This window comes from Cornus florida, unplaced genomic scaffold, assembly GCF_030987335.1.
Source record: "Cornus florida cultivar Cherokee Brave unplaced genomic scaffold, ASM3098733v1 CherokeeBrave_3.0.0_Hap2_Chr08, whole genome shotgun sequence".
NCBI classification, from domain to species: domain Eukaryota; kingdom Viridiplantae; phylum Streptophyta; class Magnoliopsida; order Cornales; family Cornaceae; genus Cornus; species Cornus florida.
This window is the reverse complement of record NW_026775578.1, coordinates 38,103,944-38,116,517: the sequence shown is the minus strand read 5'-3', so window position 1 is coordinate 38,116,517 and position 12,574 is coordinate 38,103,944. Positions and strand designations below refer to the sequence as shown.

The window sequence follows — 12,574 nt, the reverse complement described above, 5'->3', positions numbered from 1 at the left end:
TAACTCTGATTCGTGTGTGTTTAATAGATAAATCAAGCTCAAAAAAAAAAAAATGTTTAATTACTAAACAAACCAAGCTCAAACAACTCCCAGATCGGCTTGTTTGTTCAAAAAAAAAAAAAAAAATCATGTTTATATATATATATAGGCTATTTTAAGAAAGCTAATTAATCATTAGGTGGTGTTTGATAAAATTGAAAATTAAGTACCAAGTTTTAAGTGTTGAAGTTTTTAAATAGTAATTAAAAAATAATTATTTTTTTGAATTTTTAGCCTTCAACTCTTCCTGTCACTTCAAATTTGATCACATTTTAAGTGTCACTTATCGTTTTTAGCGATACTTAAGTTGTGCTATGAAATATGCTTAATTGGATAAACACTTATTCCGTTCACCAAGCACTTATTCCGTTCACCATGAAGCGCAAGACTTAGGCCTCATTTTAACTAATAAGTAGTCTATACCCAGCCCAACCTTACCCAATCTGTTATAGTCATTCATTTCTTTTACAGAAAAACCCAAGCCCGTCTATTCAACCCAAGCCCATGTACTATATCATCTTCACCCTTTGCAACACAATCAGCTCGGTCCGTTTGAACAACTTTACAGTGCTTCCATTTCATTCTTTTTCTCAAGCATTTTTAGCTTTATTATGGGTTTATCCACTTCTTTCTCAGTTATTTCCAGCATCAGTGGTGGCTGCTATTCGGCGTATCCCCCTTAGTGTGCGAGGTTGCACTGATCGTCCAACCTGGGCTTTCACTGAAAATGGCCTGTTTTCCGTCAAATCGGCTTATCATGTTGCTTTTTCTTTGCTTCATCCCCATTTTGCTGTTCAATCGGAAGCTTCTTCATTCTGGAACAAAATTTGGAACTGCTGTTGTCCGCCTAAAATTAAGCATTTTTTGTGGCAATGTGCCCACGGGGTGCTCCCAACGAGATCAGCTTTGCAATCCAGGGGCTTGGTGAATGATGCTTGTTGTGCTTTATGTGGGGATGGTCCAGAATCTGTGGAGCATCTGCTATTCCCAAGCTATTCATGTTTGGAAGATGTCTCCTATACGCAGTTTTCTCCCCCTCATCAAATTGTGCACTTGGCTGTTTCCGCATTTTGGGAGTTTAAAGAAGCTTCACATCGTCAACCGGTCATGCCTTCTTCATCTGTTCCTTCTCCTTCTCTTTTTTGGCAGCCTCCAGTGTTTGGTAGTATCAAATGCAATATGGATGCAGCTTTCCTTTCTCAAAAGGGTTGGGCAAGAGGTAGTCTTGTGTTTCGTTATCATAGGGGTGCCGTTTTGCGTGTGGTTGTGCTTAAGACTTTCCCTGCTTCTTCCGCCCTTTCAATACTCGTATCTTGAAAGTGATTCTCTAATTCTTTGTGATGCTGTGAAGAAGTTGCGTGTTGTCCTGCTGTTATTCTTGCTTTGGTCTTTGATATTCAACAGCTTTTGGATGCTTTTCCTTGGGTGCAGCTTGCTCATGTCCGTCGTGAAGCAAACTCGCTGGCTCATGCTATTGCTAAGGTTTCTTATGCGAATTCAGCGGGCAGCTTTGTTTTTCATGGCTTGCCTAGTTTTTTGGTTTGGGTGTTTGCCCCGTAGCAGAGATGTTGGTGTTTCTCTGTTTGTGTCTTTTGGCTTGTTTGTTTGCCTTGTAAAAAATAAAAATAAAAAAATCTTGTAAGATAGAAATAGCAAACCCAAAAGAGTAAAAGAATCGTTGATTGCAAACGCCTTTGTAATCCACCAATCGCTGGATTGTTCCATGTTGTCTTGGGGAGCCTAACTTTGAGCTTTTGTCCACTAACTTATAATCTAACATTCATACTATAAAAATAAAAAAATAAAAAGACTCGTTGATTCCCAAGATGCTGTAGACAAGATGATAAACCAGTGAAAAGAAGAGAGAGAGAGAGGTGAATCCAAATAGCATCTTTATATACCTTTGACTGCTGTAACTCATCTTTCTTACTCGTGTCGATATAAAAAAAATGCAACTACTTGGACCAAAAATTGAGCCAAAATGAAACGCAAATGAACAAAAATTAGGGAACAACTAACCGGAAGTGAAATCTTATAAGGGTATTTTTGACCTTTTCTATTATAAGAATGTAGACAAGTTATTGAAAAAAAAAAAAAAAAAAAAAAACTTTCACGATAAAATTAAAATTTATTTAAACATAGATGTTGGTTGAGCTATTTTCTTTGGGAAAAAGTGTTGAGCCGCACTACCAGTCTAACAATTGCACCATGGTGCTTGAATTTCCAATTGATGTGAAGAATTGTATATTTGTATGACAACATTTATAACCAAACAGTCCATCCCTCACCTACTAAAGCACACACCTCCTAGTCAAACGCCTTCCTTTCCAACACACCTGAACCACTCCACACCTCTATTTATTTCTCTCTTTAAATCTACTCTATCCCCAAACAGAGAACACTCATCCTCCATTTCCACTCTCTTTCTCTCTCTATAACTCTTACTCTCTCTCTCTCTATAAAATTGCAATGGATTCAAGCTCTAAGGAAATTACCCAAGAATTCCCGCCATTCTTCCGAGTGTACAAAGATGGCCACGTCGAGCGCTTCATGGCCCGTGACGAAGTCCCCCCAGCCGTTGATCCCACAACTGGGGTCCAATCAAAGGACGTTGTGATCTCCCCAGAAATACCCTTAAAGGCACGTGTCTTCATGTCCAAGATCAACGGTCCGGATCAAAAGCTCCCCATCCTCATCCACTACCACGGTGGAGGCTTCTGTGTCGGATCACCCTTCGACGACATCGCGCGCACGTTTCTCAACTCTCTGGCATCGAAAGCCCAGCTCATTGCCATTTCCGTTGACTATAGACTCGCCCCAGAACACCCTCTGCCAATCGCCTACGACGATTCCTGGGCCGCGTTGCAGTGGATCATTTCCCATCAAAACGGGTCGGGACCCGACCCGTTTTTCAACCAGCACGGGGACTTCGGTCGGGTCTTCCTCGCGGGTGAGAGTGCCGGGGCGAACATAGCCCACAATGTGGCTGTCCGGGCTGGCGTGAGCGGGTTGAAGCTGAAAGGGGTGATGATTGTGCACCCGTTTTTTGTGGGGAGTGAACCGGATAAGATGATACAGTATTTGTATCCGACGAGTAGTGGGTCGGATGATGACCCGAAACTGAACCCGGCGGTGGATCCGGATTTGGGAAAGATGGGTTGTGAGAGAGCGTTGGTGTGCGTGGCGGAGAAGGATTGGTTGAAACCGAGAGGTATGGGTTATGTTGAGAGCTTGAAGAAGAGTGGGTGGGGAGGGAGCGTGGAGTTTATGGAGAATGAAGGTGAGGATCATTGCTTTCATCTGTTCAACCCCACTAGTGAGAAGGCTGTACCTCTCATGCAAAAGTTTGTCAGTTTTATAAATCAAGATTAGTATCGGAGTAACTTCGATCCAACGATAATGATACCTTTTGTAAGATGTGTTTTTATATAAATGATAAAGTATTAACTTCCGGTTTTTTGTTTTGAAATTTGTACATGCAATAAATATCGTAGACTTAGTGTTGTATACTCATTCATACGATATGAGACAAGCCATCTCTAACATTCTCTTTCACCCGCACTAACAAATGTCCCCCTAACGATGAGAGGGCAACCTAGACCCACACTTCACCCAGGTGGGCTCTTCTCTACCACCCTACTACCCGAACTTACAACACCCTCGTTGTCATCAAACAACCATGCCTACCCATTCCCCTAACGTAACAAGAGGATCCAATAACGACTTGGACTCACACTCGACCCAAACGAACGTTTGGTATGACATCGGATTAATGTATAGGTCCGACTCAACTTGTAACAGGGCGACCGCTTGCCGTTTGACCTAAAAACTATTGACTAATGATATATGCCCGCCCCTATATGCTCGCCAATCAGCTTCCTTGCGCCTTATGGATTTGATAGTCCGTTGACTCGCACACATGTCAGACTCCTTGGTCCATGTTTCAAGATGGGCCGGATGGGGAGCCCGCTGGCCATTGCTTGGAGCGCGCAGATGCCGTTGAAGAATGAACTGGCGACTCATAGGCAGTGGCTTGGTTAAGGGAACCCACCGGAGCCATAGCGATAGCAAAAGCAAGTCTTCACACAGCAATTGCAACTGCTTATGTACCCGAATCTGGGTGATCTATCCATGATCAGGATGAAGCTTAACTCCACCACCCGAAGGTGACTTTGGACGAGCCCCCTCTAACACCTATCCAATTTCATATGTCCACTTCAAGTGCCAACAATTCTGAAAATTCCTCGAACTTTCAGCACCTCATCACACACATAATCCACTCAAAAAGTACAGAAATGGAAACAAAATGCCAACTTTACTCAGCTGCTGAATTTGAACTAAATGCTGGAAGTATAAGTGTTAAAGTAAACAGTTAGTTTCATGTGTTACAGAAAAGAGAGCCCATAATACAAAAGCATGGCAATTATTAAGCAGACAATCTCTCAAAAGGCATGAATGAATGAAAAGGGAAGAGCACACCAGAGCAGTACAAAGTCTAAAAATGAAGAGGCATCCGAATACAGTAAAAAGAATCAGAATTGTTCGTTTTTATAAGGTTTTCAGGAATAAAAACAAGTACAGGTTTATATAGTTCTTCGATTGTCCTTTATAGCAAGGGCAATATGCGCTTCAAATAGAACCAAAAACACCTAATAAAAGCGACACAAACTAACATTGCTGCATAATGTGCTAATCCTCTAGAAGACCTGGACGTAAATGTTGCTACATCAGGATGAAGATGTTTCCATTTGTAGCAGTAGAAGCTGTGAAGGGTAAGCCATTGATTCTCTATATATGTATAAATGGTTGAGTCAAGAGCAGCATAATAGAAGTAACATAACCTACAAAAATGAAAGTAAAACAGAGGACATCTGGTGTTACTCTATAACACTTTTTATTTCCATACTCCTATCTAGTATAAATTAGTAATAAAGGGACATTGAAAAGGGCGACACTGGAAATCAGAAGCGTTACTAAAAAAAAATAATTAGTACCGTCTTTTAGGAAACAGGGGCCGGTGATCTAGCTCCGACCTTCCAGAGCTTGACCCACTCCACCATGGCTTTGGCAGCACGAGCAAACACGGGATCCAATTGTCCCAGTCGCTCCTCCACTGCTGCAGCTATCTCAACCACACATTCCTCGGCTGTAGTTGCAGTCTGCGACAACTTCAGTGATTGAAAGAAAGGGACCACTTCCTCCATCAGCTTTACCCCTTCCCACTCTTTCTTCAAGCTCTCCACGGCATCACCTCTTTCCTTTCTCCACACGTATGGCAGCCCACTTTTCACACCAATCCCCATGTGATCACATACCACCTTAACACACATTCCACACCATATATCTTCCACTGTTTCCCACCTCAACTTTCCTTCCCCTGCCAACCTTAATGCTGGCAACAAGGCAGGCCCAATCACCTCGCGATCAAAAGCTATGTTGATCCCGCTCACAGGCATCATGGTGCCTGCAGGCACGGTCAGCACAGCATCAACATACCGAGAATTCCTCTGCTCCGGCTTGAGGGCTTGTGTTGGTGCATCATAGTCAGCTAAATTTAGCCAGAGTCCACATGAAAGAGCACACGTCACCCCATTTCTCATGCTAAATGGATATCCACGTACAAAATCTGCCCCCTTCCGGAAAGGGTCATAAAGTGTATTAAAGAAAAAAGGAGTAGCTGGGGTCGTAAGGTTGGTGATATGCTGAGCCACAACATCTACTGAGTTGCCATTATTTTCCCTGGCTGGGATGCAGTCGTCATCAATTGAGACAATATATTTCTTCTTGGACATAAAATAGCCAAAGTACCGGCATGAATAACCAGAAAAGAGACTGGCAGTGAAAGAAGTTCCCACCACTCGTTCTATGTCAGACTTGGTATAGACATCAAGGTTAAAGCCTCCTGGTATTTTGAGTTCCTCTTTGAGGTCAGGATCTTGGACAATTATTAGGTGGAATCGGGAGAATACCGGTCTCCACTCATCCATGAAGGATGTTAGGTCAGAGTGGAGTGCACCAATCACAATGTCAACTTCATCGTCTTTGATGCTTACTTGAGACATTCTGTCAGAAATGGGGTAGCAATAATCAAAAGCAAAAATTGATTTGGCCTCTCAAAAACAGCTGGTGTCTGAATTGCAAATGTTTATGTGTGCTCACAAAATGTCAAGCAACATTAGACTTTCTCCATGCATCCTGTCCATATAATTCTGAAGGTCAGAGAAGAGCCCTTCCATGTTTATGCAGGATTTCCATGTTTATGCAGGATGGACATTATCAGATAGAACTTACCAGTTGTAAGGACAGGAGTGAGAATATGCTAGATATTACGTGCCTGATGAGAGAGAATTTCTTCTTTTCCAATTTGTCTGAAAAGCTTCAATATCTAATCAGTCAGCTTCCCAGCTCTAAAAGTTCTCTGCAAATGAAGAAAATATATGTCACTAGACTCCCTACCATAAGGATGATGCATTTATGCAAAACACAATTAAGGGTTTAAAAAATAAAAGATAACTGAAAATGCTCTAGTCTCTATTCCTAACACTAGAATTGATACTTCCAATGGAATTATGTAGAAAAAAGAACAGTTTGATTCATAAAATTATAATGACGATACAGGATCAACCAACATTTATAAAATTTGAAAGTGAATCGAAAGAAATGGTTCAACCCTATCCCTTTTTTTTTTTCCTCTCTCAGACCAATGAATCATTCAATTAAAGATCCTCAAGCAAGAATTATAATGGACATTTGGAACAAGTATTTCTGAGCAAAAGAGCCATACGCAAGTAGATTTTAATCGATTACGTATTTATCAACATTCAATTGATTGGTCTAATGTTATCTAATGTTATCAAAGAAGAAGATTTGTTTAATTCTTTGACCAAGTGACTGAAATTTTATTTGGCAAAACATATTCACGAGACTTGCCAAAATAATAATAATAAAGGTGAAAAAAGAAAAGGTGGAACTACCAAATCAATTATTTAACTTCCAAACAAATACACAAAACCTAGGTCACATACTTTCTTTTAATAGCATCAAGAATGGAACCTTTACCGGTCCTCTTGTAGCCTCTTGGCTTACACAAGCCAACCTCTAGGTCTAGAGTTCGGGGGGATTGGTGGAGAAAAAGAGAATCCCATTCCTCCTTAAATGCCATGACAGCACTTAATAACTATCCTAAATCAATCAATCTAAGTCACATAGCACTTCTCTATTGTGAAGTTTATTAGGAAGAACAGGTCCATCCAATACCATCCGGTTTCATTCTAATTCACAGAATTTTCTATTTAATAAAGACAAACACTGAAGGGTGAGTTTGACAGAGCACTCTAAGATGGGAAATCCTTTGTGGGAAAAGTGTGATCTTAGAATAGAAGCAGTTCTTAAGAAGGCATTTACGAAAGAAATAACATTTTTTAGATATAAATGTTGGCTTTAGATGGCATCATTTTCTACACATGTTATTAGTCACCAAAAGTATTAATTTTCATAGACTTTCAACAGGGACAGAGCTACATGGAGCCGAGTGGGGGCATCCGCCCCAAACACAATATTTTTTTTTAATATATTTATGTTGAATGCCTAGGATTTTACAAAAATTCTAGTAATGCCCCATTAAAATTTGGATAAAGCACCCATATTATGGTAGTTTGAATATAGCCAGAGTGAGGGAGAAAATAATAATAATAATAATAATAATAGCACCAAACAAGAAGATCTTTAAAATTAAAAATGTTAGAAGAGTAAAACTAGCAGATTAAATGCAAACGCATTATCTATCAAATAAATTCTTGAATATTCGTTAATAAAATTAGGAGATTAAATGCAAACCCATTATCTATCAAATAAATTCTTGAATATTCGTTAATAAAATTAGCAGATTAAATGCAAACCCATTATCTATCAAATAAATTCTTGAATATTGGTTAATACAACATCCTACCATCCATTATGAAAAACAGGGAAAAAAATAATAATAATAAGAAAAACGAGAGAACTTGAATGGGTTAGATCGCCAATGATCTAATTTATCTAATTATAAAAATTAATCCTTCTCGTTTATCCCAAAAAGGTATTCTGCTTCTACTTGATCTACACATATATACCCTATATGATGATGATACCCACATCGCCAAATAATCATACCCAAATCTGAAACTCAGATTGCGTAATAATAATTAAGACATTGGCTGAGCTTTAACTTAAATATAAATAACATAAATCACAGTCAAAGAGAGGTGTACAATTCCATGCAATAACAAGGAACAAAATAAATCACCGAAATAAAAAATATGCGAAAAAGTAACTCGTACCCAGCATTCATGTGCTTAAAAGCTACGAAAAAATATATACGTATAGAGAAGAGAGACAGAAGACAGAGAGAGAGTACCAGGAAGAGCTCAAGAAGAATGTGCTTGGGCACGAAGTAGATGAGAGATCGCAGATATTGGAGAGGCAAATGAGGGCAGAGTCAATTGCGAGGGAAAGAAGGAAAAGCGGGGTTCTCATTCATTCTCTCTCTACTCTCTCTCTCTAGAATTATATATAGCGTGGAATTGGTCCAACTTTCCTGCGAAACTACAGTTATCCCAAAAAATTAGGCATATATAATCATTTTTTTATATAAAAAAATACATATAATAATATTCTTGCATAAAAAATATTATTATTATTATTATGATAAAAATATTTTTACCCAGATCGTGCTAGTAGGGAAATTTGTAAATACAGTATAAGTTCCTAATTTAAAATTGGAGAAAATTATTAATTAGTCATACATTTTAGCTCTAAAGCCAAATAGTAAGTCCTATAAAATCTTGGTGACAAATTTTAAAAAATATTTCTAAATAAATCCAGATTCTCTAACAATGAATATTTTTTCAGTATTGCCCTTTACTGCCATGTTACCAATCCTTTTTTTTTTACTAAAATACAAATTCTCTGTCCACTTTCAATATTTTATAACTAATTACTTTCATAAAAAAATTATTTGTTATCAAAATAAATAATCTTTAAAAATTTTAAAAATATTTCAAATGCACTTTTCGTAAATACTCACATGTTAAAAAGATTGAAAATAATTCATTTGTTATTTGTAAATGTATTTAATGAAAAGTTTTTCATCGTATTTTAACATGTGAGTATTTACGAAAAGTGTATTTGAAATATTTTATTATTATTTTTTAGGATTATTTATTTTGGTAACAAATAAATTTTTTTTTTATAAAAGTATTAGTTACAAAATATTGAAAGTAGAGAGCAAATTTGTATTTTCATATAATTTTAAAAATAATAATGGTAACTTAACAATAAAGGGCAATACTGAAAGGATAATGCTTCAGTCCTGCTCCATCAAGACAGATTGTGTACTGCACACTAACGTGTCCTAATAAGAGATTGACACATTTTTTAAACTTAAAAAAAAATACAAAACATGAGTTATATCTATTTTTTAAAGTTAAACTCGATAGATCTATTTTTTTTTCTTACTCAACTTTTAATATTATTTTTAATTAGCTTATGAAAAATTATATTTCCTACCTTTTCTGTTATTTTTAATTTTCTTAAGATAGAAAACTATCCTTAAAAAAATTGAACTAACCATTTCTATTTCTCCCTTTTTAAAATCTACCTCAACTATTTTGTATGTATGCTATATATGAAAATTATTCATTTTTTCGTCAATGCAGTTTCTATCTTATTTATACAATGTATATACTCAAATTAATAAAAACTCAAAATTTGAAAGCCAAAAAAACTCAAAATTTGAACAAAATCTCTTATTCGATTTAAGCTATTTGAAAGAGAGAAAAATTACACGGTCGGACAAATATAATGTTTTAACAAACCTGTTTATAAAAATAAAAATAAAAAAATAAAAAAAAATGAATCAATCCTTTCTAAGACCAAATCGAAATCGAAATCCCATCTGAAGCAAAGTGGTGGAGGTGCTGGTATTGAATATTAGGTTTGGAATGATGGGCGGCTAAGGAAAAAAGAAAGATGCAGATCTAATATATATATATATATATATATAATGGTTATTTGTCTCAACTCTCATATACGAGAATGGTTATTTGTCTCAACTCTCATGTATGAGAGAAAGATACCGATCTAATATATATATATCAAAACACAAAAATAATATATATCAATGTGTGAGAGAGAAAGAGGGAAGAGTTAGTCTCTATTGTATGTAGTCATCATTTATTTTTTATTTTTTATTTTTTTTAAACTTAAACACCTGTCGATATTTTATTGGGTCACCTCATCGTAAGGAGATACACAGAGAGTGCAAAGAGAGGAAAATAATAGATCTGTCGAGTTTAATCCTAAAAATAGGTATAATCCATGTTTTGTATTTTTTTAAGTTTAAAATATTGTCAACCTCTTATTGGAAGGACACATTATGTCTTCATGGAACAGGACTGAAGTATTTTTCATGCTAAAAAATTGTTCATTATTTACCGATGAACTTATTGGAAATATTTTTCAAAAATAGGACTTCTTTGCACATGACTTTTTTTTTTTTTTTTTTTTTTTTTGGTCTTTAGAGCTAAAAAGTATAACTAATTAGAAATTTTCTCTTAAAAATGTGAAAAACCTAAAAATAATATAATATTTATTTATATATTTTTTTAGAACTATTTGGAATTTTATTTATCTGTAACCCAATTTGATACAATTTGGAAGAAGTGCGTTCAATATAAAATACTAGTTATCAAATTTATCTAGAACTCAATTTAATCATTGAAATAGACTAATTAATTCAGGTACACAATTCCCTTATTATGTTGCCTTCGTACAAAAATATTTATTTATTCTAAACTCTGTAATCTTATGCCTTTTTTAATCATCATGATAAAATTCTTATAGTCCTTAAATTTAATACTAAATTTTAGATGAACTATGTATTTTATATAATTTTTTTTTGTTTAATTTCGCAACACAAATCACAATACTTATCAAAATGGATGTACGTGTAGATCAAGTAAAAGCATAATTTCATAGCAAAATAAAATACTATTTTGGAACATGGAAGTGCATTTCAATATAAAATACTAGTTATCAAATTTATCTATAGCTCAATTTAATAATCTAAATGGACTAACTCAAGTATTTTGGTATTTTTGGCACTTATTATGTTACCTTCCAACAAAGGTATTTATTCATTTAAACTCTCCATATTTTGTGTCCTTTATTTATTAGTTGAATTTGTTAAATTGACACGTGACATTTAAAATCTACTTACCGCTTTAAAAACTACGTTCATCATTATTCCTATCTTAAACAAGTGACCCACGTTCTCTTTCATCTTTTCTATATATAGTTTGAGATAACAAAAATTTACTAAAGTTTAAAAACTCCTCCTCTCTCTCTCTCTCTCTCTCTCTCTCTCTCTATTCATATTTTAAATAAGTTACCAAGGTTCTCTTTCATCTTTTTTACATATAGGGCTTTTGGTTATATTTTACTAACTCCATCAACATTCATGCTTTTTATATAGATATACATCAATAGCGTTCAATTACTCCCTGGTGAACATGGAGTAGTATATTCACTTTTAATTCTGACCTTAAAATCTAATCTTACGGTAATTAATTAATCAGGTTTCTTTTTTTATTTAAGGCAATTGCTTCTTTTTTTAATTACCATTATATTTTTATATTTAAGGCAATCGCTTCTTTTTTTTTTTAATTACCATTATTTATTATTAATAGGAAATGACAAAACTAAACATGTTTTTAGTGGAAACAAATTAAAACCAAATTGGTTAGGATATTCTTTTATACGAATTCCTCCCCATCCTGAATTCTCAAAGCATATCAATTAAAAATAAAAAAATTATATTGTTTTCCAACCATTACTATTGGCAGTAAAAATTGCATAGAGAGGGATTTTAAATATCACGTGTCAATTTATAGCGAATTCATCTTAGAATAAGTTAGAGAATATTTAACTTATAGGAAGTTTCATAATAAAACCCCTACAAATCATTAAATATGGTCCTAAATTTTACATGAACTATGTAAACATTCATATTTTCGTTTAATTTTGCAACACAAAACAAAATCGACATTGTAGATGTAGATAAAGTAAAAGCATAATTTCATAACAAAAAATATTAAAATTCATGAACCCAGATCATCTAATAATTCATCATGATATTATTTAACTACTGCCCCCTCGGTGGTACTAGGTTTCGTAATACCACTAGATAATTCATTAAAAATATTTTAGTACCACGTCATCCCCTTCGTCTTCAAATTATTATTATTATTATTTTTTAAAACGCCTTCGCTCTCAAATAACACTATATGAACAACATGATCAAACAATAGAACGTGAAAAATGAATTGCTTTAAGAAAAAACAATAAGTTAGACTCGATTGCTCCATTAAGTGTCCTCTATTCTGTTTATCCCCTCCCGCCATTGCAAAGTCGAGAACCATCTTACGCGCAACATATAAACTGACCTAACCACAACATATAAAAAAATCCCATCCCGTTTACTTTGTAATTTTCAGAA

The 12,574-nt window shown here is 35.2% G+C and overlaps 2 protein-coding genes across 2 annotated transcripts; one reads left to right on the top strand and one right to left on the bottom strand.

Annotated features, from left to right (window-relative positions):
- The first annotated feature begins 2,362 nt into the window (after window positions 1-2,362).
- On the top strand, window positions 2,363-3,508 carry LOC132271351 (2-hydroxyisoflavanone dehydratase-like). Its single transcript, XM_059772701.1, has one exon. It carries the CDS (start codon window positions 2,509-2,511, stop codon window positions 3,409-3,411), a length of 903 nt encoding a protein of 300 aa, XP_059628684.1. The 5' UTR covers window positions 2,363-2,508; the 3' UTR covers window positions 3,412-3,508.
- Window positions 3,509-4,524: 1,016 nt separating this feature from the next.
- On the bottom strand, window positions 4,525-8,599 carry LOC132271350 (probable UDP-arabinopyranose mutase 5). The gene is made up of 4 exons (XM_059772700.1): window positions 8,435-8,599; window positions 6,331-6,457; window positions 5,034-6,234; window positions 4,525-4,880 (listed from the first exon to the last, which is right to left on the bottom strand). The coding sequence occupies exon 3, from the start codon at window positions 6,099-6,101 to the stop codon at window positions 5,040-5,042; it is 1,062 nt and encodes a 353-aa protein (XP_059628683.1). The 5' UTR covers window positions 6,102-6,234; window positions 6,331-6,457; window positions 8,435-8,599; the 3' UTR covers window positions 4,525-4,880; window positions 5,034-5,039.
- Between the last annotated feature and the right edge of the window lie 3,975 nt (window positions 8,600-12,574).

Excerpts from the sequence above, each read along its gene's own strand:
- LOC132271350 (XM_059772700.1), bottom strand. The coding sequence starts at position 6,101 with ATGTCTCAAGTAAGCATCAAAGACGATGAAGTTGACATTGTGATTGGT.
- LOC132271351 (XM_059772701.1), top strand. The coding sequence starts at position 2,509 with ATGGATTCAAGCTCTAAGGAAATTACCCAAGAATTCCCGCCATTCTTC.